Genomic DNA, 12,191 nt, shown 5'->3' on the forward strand with positions numbered 1-12,191 from the left:
TGGTGCCCTTGTAGAAAAGACATAAGGCTTTGATCCAGCAAAGGACTTAAGCATGTGACTGTCCCCACTAACTTCAATAAGACAACTCCTGTGTTTAAAGTTACACACATCCTCAAATGTTTTGTTGAATTGGGACCCTATGGAATTAAACAGGGATTAAACCAAAAGGGTTCAGTAGACATTACTCCAAAAATAAGGAGCAAAGGTATTAATCTTAAAAATGTACAGAATGCAATAGAAAAGAATTAAGCTTTCTCTATTTTTTAAACGGTTGTCCTATAGGATTCTGTAACAGGGATGCTAACAATGCTAACAGATGGTTCAAGTGTTACCATTTTCTATTAAATTCTCATGGACTTTTCAATAAGGGTGGCCCCTTGGCATCTGGAAAATTTTAACTTTTTAAATTAAAAAAGGAAAGGATGATACCGGGCCTTATGGTTGCAAAAAATATCTGAAAAGGTGAACTGACCGAGCTCTCCCAAGTTTGTGGAGAGACAGAAAACAGACTGCTCGGAGGTATGAATGTTATCTCCGTTATCAAAATGGGGCGTTAATTTTGAAGTCTCATAACAGGCCAGATTTTTTCCAAAGAACTCAATCTGTTGGTGTGCACTTGTCAATCACATAATACTTGTGCACTAGCGACAGAATTTGCACATGCAAAGCCCATCATCTGCATGCAAAGTCACATGCACAGAAATGAAGGTCACTATTTCAAAATTGGGCCCCAAATATCAACGTTTCATTGGTTGTCTCATTGCTGATTACTTTAGCAGAAATATCCAGCTGATGTGCTTGTCCAATGTGTCTACGCATTACAGAAGATCTGGAAATCTCTGGCTCTGGCTCTGGCATACCACCCATGGCCCCTGCACCTCCACTTGCTTTAGTGTCTCTGGACTACTGGTAAGAGCAGGCCAGCGAGGAGAGACGTCTAGAGACGCTGAGCACATCCTGACTGTACGGAATTCAGGGTAGCTTCTGGAAAGGCTCTTATGCAACCAACTCTGCTAGGCCCAATGAGACATCCCCCATTGCAAGGCTCCTCCCTCACTGCAGGACTTCATTCTCTGCCAGTTGCACGTCACTTCTTGCTTTTCAACAGCTGACAAAATGTTACTTTCAGTTACTTTAAAAATATTAAACCTGGGTCCTGGGACCTTCTTGTTTTCAGCTGCCTGGGGAGCTCTGGCCTCACTTGCAGCTGCCAGGAGAGAGACCTGGGCCTTGACTTGCATCTGCAGCTCTCTTTATGGATGCTTTCAGCAGAGACCGTTCATACCTTCCGGCTCACCAACAGATGCTGAAGAGCTGCAAGTGTGACCATTGTCCCTTTGCTGAACAGATGGAAGAGCATGAAGATTTGTTCAGTCAGTGCTCTAGACTAGAGACTCTTAGGGACGCCAATAAAACCTTTAGAAGTCCGCAGGCTCATTTTCAGCTGAGCCCCAAAAAGCTGAGTCCAAAGTTAAGCTAGAATGAATTGATTTATGGTGCTCTGATCTGAACTTCGTGGAGGAAATCTGTTGATTTTTTTCCCATGCCCACAGAGTAAGAGAGATCTAGAATTCTGCAAAAGGTGCTGCTGTTTGGGCAAGCCTCTTTGGAATTACTTACATTTTTGAACACACTTGTACTCTTATGCATCTATATAAAGCAGACCACCAGTCAGCTAACAGTGGGTTTGTATGGTTGTCATTAAGGGCAAAATCTGAAGAAATGGAGATTGCACAGCCGTCACTGAAGGAAGACCTCTAGAACCTGCAGAACCTCTAGAAATCAGTGAGACTTAATGAATCACAATATGGAACTCCACCATGCTATTTTTGGCAGTCGCTTTTTTTTAGGTTGAACAACACTTTCAGGTCCTAATCCAGGAAAATTCTGTGTGATGAAATTGGGACACACATGCACTAAAGAAACAAGAAAATAATACTTTGGAGATTCAAGCATGTCTTGAATTAAAAAAAAAAAAAAAAAGAAAAGACTCATCAGACATGGTAATGTTGTTGCTGTACATCATGGTAACTAAAGATTAATCTTCTCTTGCAAACTGATTCCCATAGAAATAATGAGTGAATTGTGGCTAACCTCAGTGGGGTGCATTGTATTTTGGAGATACAACCAGTTACATAAATAAAACCTTGTACAGTAAACATAGGGAAGAATGGGTCCCTGTTTAATTCATATGTGCTATCAAAACTTTTAAGTCACTTGGCAACAACAGACTTTTTTCTTTATAATCAGATTTGTCTGATTATAGTTGACTACTCTAAAGCAGATGCTTAGTACCATTCTTTTTCACACTGAAATTTTATCCCTAATTTATTTTTTTAAATAAGCCTGTCCTATATCATTCCTTCCTCGAATCAATATTCAGTTATTCACTTCCATTTTCATAACAAAAGTCAATATTAGCTCCTGCAGAGATTTATTTCCTTGAATCAATAAACCAGTGCGTAGCGGTACATATTTTAACAGGAGAGCAACTGCTACCGAAGGAAGATATTTTACATCATCCCACAATGGCTGGAAGACGGACTGTCAAAATGCAAAAGGTTGAAAAACAGAAGAGGAACAATTTCCTGAAAGGAAAGGAGATTCTATTGTCTCTTTCCCAGACACCCATTTAACACATGAACGTTTTTTTTAAATGGTAACGTCACTCTAGAATAGAAAATTGTTTTGCAATTCTGTTGGGAGGTGGTTCCCTTGAAGAAAACAATGACACTAAGTATAGTAATATACTAGGGCTTGTCTGCGCAGTGAGGTAATGCGCACTATTGGGTTGTGATTTCTAAAGTGCACTAACGTGTTGCACAGCATATGCCCTTGTGGCTGACCCTCCCCCGGTCCACATCTGGGGACATCGCAAGGAGTAATAGCTCCCATCGCTCCAGGAAGAGAGAGAGAGAGATGGAGCACCACCACCACCCTTTGGCGCAGCATATGGCCTCACCAGCACATTTCCCTCCACTGCACCCCCTTGCCTCTGAATAACAGCTTTCTCCTGCTGCCAGCTAATGTAGCAAGTAGAGGCAGTCTGGGCTGCAATGCTGAGGGTTTAGGATTCAAACCCAGTTTGATGCACAATACAGAGATTTACAGTTGCACCTAATAGAACTTGTTTTTGCCTTTTTCTTTAAAAAAAAAAAATCCAAACCAATTAGGAAATTACATATGAAACTTTGTTAAAAGAACATCGTTAAGGCTGCAAAATCAAGAACTCCAGAGATCGGAAATACCAGGTCTACGGTTGCCCATGCAACTTTAATTCTGCCCTCTTGCATGTACATTATCATACAGTCTTTAATTACATGGTCAGATACGACGTTTTCCCACAGGACTCTTGCCTTATTTTCTTGCACAGAATGGTTGCACAAGGAGGCAGCAATAACCTTGCACAACCGTAAATCTGGCTTTTCCTTTCAACTACTTGACATGCAACTAAATAATGCTCTTTTAATATCACTTTTAATGTATAAATACCTGACATAAACAGATGAAGAGTTCTTGCTGCAGATGATTCTTAACAGTTGTCTTTAGTGGCCCCCATTCATTGAGAGTTCCTTCTGTTGTACGAAAACTACCAAAATGTATTTGTGATTTTATTCCTTTATTTAAATAGTCTTCAGGAATCCTTGGTCTTTAAGGCCACTTTAATGGTTTTCCTGTTTTAACACATGAATAAAGAAGTGATATTCTGCAGTGAGGTAGCAATTTTCATCCGAGGATGCCATCGAGTTTGATCTTTCTAAGCCACTGTTTTATGAGGATCTCAAATCCAAAACAACACAAAACCCAAGATAGATTTTCCAGTTTCTTTAATTGCTGCCCAGATGTTGCGATCAGTTGATGTAGTTTTGACTGCCTCACCATGCAAATAAAAGACACAGTGGCATAGTAAGTGATCTTTAATTATGGGAGTACCGGGCATCAGAAGCACTGACATCATGCAAATAAAAGGTATTTTGCTCCGATTGCTTGGAGTAGGCCAGTGGAATGGAATGTTAAAGTTAAAATGCATCTGATATTAAATTAGCTTTGAAACACTGTAGCCAGTAGTCACAATAATCCCTTCTCTAATCGGTTGGCTTTTACGTAGCATAGACTTAACACTGTATAACCCACCCAGTCTCCAGCAAATGCATAATGGGATTGTGAAGGTAATACATGTGTGTAAATTGCAGTAGAACTTTAGAATAACTTCTGCAGGTGGAGCTACGTATATGTGATAACAGTGGGATTGGGCCAATGTAAGTAAAGTCCATTTTCCAAAAGAGCTGAAGCTGAAAATTTAAAAAAAGGCCTGATCCTGAGATGCACCCACAACTCCCACTGCAGCCAGTGGGAAGTGCTGGTTCTCAGTACCTCTCAGAATCAGGTTCCCAGTGATACACACAGGGTGGTAACAGTAGCCGTGAGCCCTGTTTAGTCTGGGACGACATACTATGGCTCCTAAGTTACGAGCTCTCCCTGTGAGCAGGCAAAGAGGGACAAAGCCAGTCTATGGTAGAGCAGCAGAGAATTGCCCAGAGGATTCAGGGGGCCTGGGGTCTTCGGCGGCGGGTCCCGGGGCGGAAGGACCCCCCACCGCGGGTCTTTGGGGCACTTCGGCAGCGGGTCCCGGAGCGGAAGGACCCATTGCCGCCGAAGACCCGGAGCGGAAGAAGCTCCGGGGGCCCAGGCCCCGCGAGAGTTTTCCGGGGCCCCTGGAGCGAGTGAAGGACTCTGCTCCAGGGGCCCCGAAAAACTCTCGTGGGGGTCCCTGCTGGGCCCAGGGCCTGGGGCAAGTTGCCCCACTTGCCCCCCCCTCCCCCGGGCGGCCCTGGAGTTGCCACGCTGAGCTCTCTTTCGGGCTATTACTGTTATTTATTTGTAGTGTCTAGGGACCTTACCCGAGATCAGAACTCCATGGTGCTAGGCACTGTACATACTCATAACACACCTTACCCCAAATAGCTTGCAGTCCAAACTACAAGACAGACAAAGGGTGGCAGAGGAGTAAAGCAACCTGCCTAAAGGCACACAGAAGATGAGTAATGGAGCCACGATTAAATCCTAGGTCCTCTGACTCTGGTGCCCTACCCACTAGACCCACATCTCACTTAACCTGGGAACTGGGTGAGGGTTGTTACAGCTGCTTTGAGCATACATCGTTAATGCCCTTTACACTTGTATGAATTAATTAATAAACATTGCACCATCTTTCTATATAAGCTTTTCTCTGAATAAACTAAAGAGGGAAGAAGACGTTGCAGCCAGCAGGATACAGTAGTATATTTAGGGATAACGAAGATGGTTTTCTTACCCTATAAGCACTTGCAGCCGAATAGCCCTAATTAATGAAGTTGAAGAGATACAGTTCTAGCCAGCACAATGAATTGCTGCACCCCTAGAGAACAGAGTTCATGTCTTACCTAAGGGTTGTGCAAGTCAACTTGAGTCTGATGCTCTTATCCTTCTCCCCATCTCCGGAGATTATAAAAGCATTGCATATTTTGGTACAAGTGGTTGTTCCTATTCCAGACACATCTAGGCTGCAACAGCAGAGGGTGTGTGCATCTCTTCAATTTCTCATCAACTAAAAGTGCCGATATTTGAGGCAGCAGACAGTTATGGTTTTTCATCTCTTATGTATTTCAGATAGCCTATGCTGCAGTGGACTGTGCCAAAGAACAGAACCATGATCTGTGTAAACAGGAAGGTGTGGATGGTTACCCCACTTTTAACTATTACAACTATGGGAAGTTTGTAGAAAAATATAACGGAGAGAGAGGGGTAAGTATAAGAACAGGTTGCAATTTGAAAAAATAACCTCCATGGGGAGAGGAATGTCTTGTCTCTTTCCATTTTTGTTGTAAATTAACAGGACCCTAAACTTTCAATGTATTGCAAAAGGCTTTTCCGCTCCCATCAGTAATTCACTGGGCTGAATAATTGTGTACCACACCCATACGCATTTTTGAACTGGAACTTGTTTGGTATATTCGGGGAAATTTAGCACCTGCTAAGGGAAATTTGGAGTGAATTTGATGATTTAGGCTGCCAGGTAAGAGATTGAAGTCCAGGACCTCCGTGGTAGCATTTAATTTCAGAAAAGGGACCGACACAAAAATGAGGAATTTAGTGAAACAGAAATTAAAAGGTACAGCGCCAAAAGTGAAATCCCTGCAAGCTGCATGGAAACTTTTTAAAGAAACCATAATAGAGGTTCAATTTAAATGTATACCGCAAATTAAAAAACATAGTACGAGAACCAAAAAAGTGCCACCGTGTCTAAACAACAAAGTAAAAGAAGCTGTTAGAGGTAAAAAGACATCCTTTAAAAATTGGAAGTTAAATTGTATTGAGGAAAATAGAAAGGAGCATAAACTCTGGCAAGTGAAGTGTAAAAATATAATTAGGAAGGCTAAAAAAATCGAAGAACAGCTAGCCAAAGACTCAAAAAGTAATAGCATTTTTTTTTTTAAGTACATCAGAAGCAGGAAGCCTGCTAAACAACCAGTGGGGTCACTGGACGATCAAGATGCTAAAGGAGCATTCAAGGAAGATAAGGCCATTGTGGAGAAACCAAATGAATTCTTTGCATCGGTCTTCACGGCTGAGAATGTGAGGGAGATTCCCAAACCTGAGCCATTCTTTTTAGGTGACAAATCTGAGGAACTGTCCCAGATTGAGGTGTCATTAGAGGAGGTTTTGGAACAAATTGATAAATTAAACAGTAATAAGCCACCAAGACCAAATGGTATTCCCCCAAGAGTTCTGAAGGAACTCAAATGTGAAATTGCAGAACTACTAATGGTGGTATGTAACCTATCATTTAAATCAGCTTTGGTACCAGATGACTGAAGGATAGCTAATGTGATGTGAATTTTTAAAAAATGCTCCAGAGGCAATCCTGGCAATTACAGGACGGTAAGCCTAACTTCAGTACCGGGCAAATTGGTTGAAACTATAGTAAAAAAAAACAGTATTAGACACATAGATGAACACGATTTGTTGGGGAAGAGTCGACATGGTTTTTGTAAGGAGAAATCATGCCTGAACAAACTACTAGAATCTTTGAGGAGGTCAACAAGCATGTGGCCAAGGGTGATCCAGTGGATATAGTGTACTTAAATTTTCAGAAAGCCTTTGACAAGGTCCCTCAACAAAGGCTCTTAAGCAAAGTGAGCTGTCATGGGATAAGAGGGAAGGTCCTCTCCGGGATCAGTAACTGGTTAAAAGATAGGACACAAAGGATAAAATGGTCTGTTTTCAGAATGGAGAGAGGTAAATAGTGGTGTCCCTGAGGGGTCTGTACGGGGCCCAGTCCTATTCAACATATTCATAAATGATCTGGAAAAAGGGATAAACAATGAGGTGGCAAAATTTGCAGATGATACAAAACTACTCAAGATAGTTAAGTCCCAGGCAGACTGCAAAGAGCTACAAAAGGATCTCATAAAACCGGGTGATTGGGCAACAAAATAGCAGATGGGACTTTTCAGGTTGGAAAAGAGATGACTCAGGAGGGACATGATAGAGGTCTATAAAATCATGACTGGTGTGAAGAAAGTAAATAAGGAAGTGTTATTTTCTCCTTCTCAAAACACAAGAACTAGGGGTCACCAAATGAAATGAATAGGCAGCAGGTTTCAAACAAACCAAAGGAAGTATTTCTTCCCACAACACACAGTCAACCTGTGGAACTCTTTGCCAGAGGATGTTGTGAAGGCCAAGACTATAACAGGGTTCAAAAAAGAACTAGATAAGTTCAAGGAGGATAGCTCCATCAATGGCAGGATGGGCAGGGATGCAAAACTATGCTCTGACGTGTCCCTAGGCTCTGTTTGCCAGAAGTTGGGACACTTGATGATTACCTGTTCTGTTCATTCCCTCTGAATCTTCTGGCACTGGCCACTGTCGGAAGACAGGATACTGGGCTAGAAGGACCATTGCTCTGACCCTGTATGGCCGTTCTTATGAGATTTATGAAGGAAAGGATTCCAGCTCTAGAATCACTTGACTTAAGGGAGACATTGTCCAATTGTTGGAAAATGTTCTAGCTAGTGTGTTTGCGTACAACTGTCTCTTTATTGGATAGAATTAGAATTACTCTACAGTGTCTCTCTACTGTAAACAAGTACTGGAGATTCTCCTTTAGTTTGATGGCATGGCCATCTGCTTTTGGAGCCAGAGAATGTGATTTCTGTCCCTGCTGTCATTGTAAAGTCCTGAATGGACATAGCATGCAGCAAAGTGACAACCATGAAGTGCATAGAGTTACAGGTTTGTTGCAATATGATAGCAAAGGATGCTGTTATTAAAGCAGTAAAACACTTCAAGAACTACCTTCACCTGGATTCCTTTTACTGTGTCAAAGGTTGAAGAATCTTGGCCTATAGCCTCCTATAGCAGACACTTCCTGGTGCAAGTGCTGGAGGAACCAACTAGGGGCAGAGCTTTTCTTGACCTGCTGCTCACAAACAGGGAAGAATTAGTAGGGGAAGCAAAAGTGGATGGGAACCTGGGAGGCAGTGACCATGAGATGGTCGAGTTCAGGATCCTGACACAAGGAAGAAAGGAGAGCCACAGAACACGGACACTGGACTTCAGAAAAGCAGACTTTGACTCCCTCAGGGAACAGATGGGCAGGATCCCCTGGGAGAATAACATGAAGGGCAAAGAGGTCCAGGAGAGCTGGCTGTATTTTAAAGAATCCTTATTGCGGTTGCAGGAACAAACCATCCCCATGTATAGAAAGAGTAGTAAATATGGCAGGCGACCAGCTTGGCTAAACAGTGAAATCCTTGCTGATCTTAAACGCAAAAAAGAAGCTTACAAGAAGTGGAAGATTGGACAAATGACCAGGGAGGAGTATAAAAATATTGCTCAGGCATGCAGGAGTGAAATCAGTAAGGCCAAATCACACTTGGAGTTGCAGCTAGCAAGAGATGTTAAGAGTAACAAGAAGGGTTTCTTCAGGTATGTTAGCAACAAGAAGAGAGTCAAGGAAAGTGTGGGCCCCTTACTGAATGAGGGAGGCAACCTAGTGACCGAGGATGTGGAAAAAGCTAATGTACTCAATGATTTTTTTGCCTCTGTCTTCACGAACAAGGTCAGCTCCCAGACTGCTGCACTGGGCAGCACAGTATGGGGAGAAGGTGACCAGCCCTCTGTGGAGAAAGAAGTGGTTCGGAACTATTTAGAAAAACTGGACGTGCACAAGTCCATGGGGCCGTATGCGCTGCATCCGAGGGTGCTAAAGGAGTTGGCGGATGAGATTGCAGAGCCATTGGCCATTATTTTTGAAAACTCATGGCGATCGGGGGAGGTCCCGGATGACTGGAAAAAGGCTAATGTAGTGCCCATCTTTAAAAAAGGGAAGGAGGAGGATCCAGGGAACTACAGGCCAGTCAGCCTCACCTCAGTCCCTGGAAAAATCATGGAGCAGGTCCTCAAGGAATCAATTATGAAACACTTAGAGGAGAGGAAAGTGATCAGGAACAGTCAGCATGGATTCACCAAGGGGAAGTCGTGCCTGACTAACCTAATTGCCTTCTATGATGAGATAACCGGCTCTGTGGATGAGAGGAAAGCAGTGGATGTGTTATTCCTTGACTTTAGCAAAGCTTTTGATACGGTCTCCCACAGTATTCTTGCCGCCAAGTTAAAGAAGTGTGGGCTGGTTGAATGGACTGTAAGGTGGATAGAAAGCTGGCTAGATCGTCAGGCTCAACTGGTAGTGATCAATGGCTCCATGTCTAGTTGGCAGCCGGTTTCAAGCGGAGTGCCCCAAGGGTCGGTCCTGGGGCCGGTTTTGTTTAATATCTTTATTAATGATCTGGAGGATGGTGTGGACTGCACTCTCAGCAAGTTTGCAGATGACACTAAACTGGGAGGTGTGGTAGATACACTAGAGGGTAGGGATCGGATACAGAGGGACCTAGACAAATTAGAGGATTGGGCCAAAAAAAACCTGATGAGGTACAACAAGGACAAGTGCAGAGTCCTGCACTTAGGACGGAAGAATCCCATGCACTGCTACAGACTAGGGACCGAATGGCTAGGTAGCAGTTCTGCAGAAAAGGACCTAGGGGTCACAGTGGACGAGAAGCTGGATATGAGTCAACAGCGTGCTCTTGTTGCCAAGAAGGCTAACGGCATTTTGGGCTGTATAAGTAGGGGCATTGCCAGCAGATCGAGGAACGTGATCGTTCCCCTTTATTCGACATTGGTGAGGCCTCATCTGGAGTACTGTGTCCAGTTTTGGGCCCCACACTACAAGAAGGATGTGGAAAAATTTGAAAGAGTCTAGTGGAGGGCAACAAAAATGATTAGGGGTCTGGAGCACATGACTTATGAGGAGAGGCTGAGGGAACTGTGATTGTTTAGTCTCCAGAAGAGAAGAATGAGGGGGGGATTTGATAGCTGCTTTCAACTACCTGAGGGGGGGTTCCAAAGAGGATGGAGCTCGGCTGTTCTCAGTGGTGACAGATGACAGAACAAGGAGCAATGGTCTCAAGTTGCAGTGGGGGAGGTCTAGGTTGGATATTAGGAAACACTTTCACTAGGAGGGTGGTGAAGCACTGGAATGCGTTACCTAGAGAGGTGGTGGAATCTCCTTCCTTGGAGGTTTTTAAGGCCCGGCTTGACAAAGCCCTGGCTGGGATGATTTAGTTGGGAATTGGTCCTGCTTTGAGCAGGGGGTTGGACTAGATGACCTTCTGAGGTCCCTTCCAACCCTGATATTCTATGATTCTATCTTGCAAAAGAATTCTAGCAGTTAGAGGAAGGCACTGGGAGTCAGGAAACCTGTATTCTGTTCCTGACTCTGCTAAAGAAACCTTTACTTGTAAATTAATTCCCTGGGTTGCACAAAGAACCACCTTTTGTTAATCAGGGCCCCAGTCCTGTAACAGATTCTGCATGAGCAGGTCCTTTACATTCATGTGGCACTTCATGCCCATGTGGAGTCGGTTGTGATCTAAGGTCTAAGAGAGATCCCTAGAGACAACCAAGGCCGAGCAATATCATGGAATAAAGAATTGTGACACATCTCTGTGCTCTTGGGTGGCAATCGCATGTCTACTAGCTGGTTTTGAAGTGGTGCATAGAGCATATTAAGATGGCACTAATGTATGTTTCAGAGTTTATTAATGAAAAAGCATTGACAAAATTTGTGAGAGGCTCCCTGCCCTCTCCTCCGTTACATTGTTGCCTTCCATATTCTTCCTCCCTTCCCTACTGCCAGTTTTTCATGAGAGACTTGATGAATCTAAAGCCTGTATGGATATTTCCTTTTCCACTTCATTGGAGGAGCCCTGCACCAGCACATTGTTGTGATCAGACAGTACAGAAGCAATGACTCTTCTCTAGTTTACATTCCACATACATACCCATGCCTTGGTGTTGGGAGTCTTGAAACATTGTTTTGGTGTCTTTTATTTAAAAAATTTAACCAATATTTATCTTTCTTTAAATACAGGAGTCTGGATTTGCCACTTTCATGCGAACCCTTAGAGAAAGAGACCATGAAAGGGTAGGGAAGAAGAAGGATGAACTGTAATTTCTGCCTCAAAAGACATTTTCCACTGCACTGTGAATGGTCCCAGGTCCATTGTTACTGCACCTGAGATTTCACATATTCTAAAGACAGAGACTTAACAAAAAAACAAAACAAAAAACAGCCATGGCCATTTTGTACAATTTTGAAATAAAGTGAAACTACTTGATTTTTAAAGGAAAACAGATTGTTGCCATATTCTGTTTAAAAACTAGCGTTTTCTCATGATGTGAGAATATGCCCATCAACACTCCTATGCAATATTTTTGTAATCTGTAGTGTGTCTGTAGGTGAAGATGTTTGATACGGTGATTCTGCATTTTTCTTTGAAGGGTATTACAATCCATGTAATAACTTGTTTGTTTTAAATCAGTGGAGGAAAATGGGACTTTTGAGAAACATAAAAATCTGTTCAAATGCAGTTTTGTGAACTAGATACATGTTCTTCAGAGATGTTTGGGGGGAACAATTTTAAGGTGCTCAGGGATAAATAGGGAAATTGAGTTAATGAAGACACTAGCATTGACCATTCCAGATCTAACTGATTTCATTTTTAATCCGCTGTACCAGAACTGTTTACATATCTTTATAGAATGTACTGAGTCATTTTAAACAAAGTTGTCAAAAATCAGCACAG

At 42.8% G+C, this 12,191-nt stretch overlaps 1 protein-coding gene across 1 annotated transcript in view; it reads left to right on the top strand.

Annotated features, from left to right (window-relative positions):
• PDIA5 (protein disulfide isomerase family A member 5) overlaps positions 1-11,975 on the top strand; it is a 121,594-nt gene extending 109,619 nt beyond the window's left edge. Inside the window, exons 16-17 of the mRNA XM_024205723.2 lie at positions 5,650-5,784; positions 11,477-11,975. Of these exons, the coding sequence (XP_024061491.1) occupies positions 5,650-5,784; positions 11,477-11,557 (216 nt within the window). The 3' untranslated portion in view covers positions 11,558-11,975. The remainder of the gene's footprint in view (positions 1-5,649; positions 5,785-11,476) is intronic.
• Positions 11,976-12,191: the final 216 nt, after the last annotated feature.

Source organism: Terrapene carolina, unplaced genomic scaffold (genome assembly GCF_002925995.2).
Source record: "Terrapene carolina triunguis isolate 2854851 unplaced genomic scaffold, T_m_triunguis-2.0 Scaffold62, whole genome shotgun sequence".
NCBI lineage: Eukaryota > Metazoa > Chordata > Testudines > Emydidae > Terrapene > Terrapene triunguis.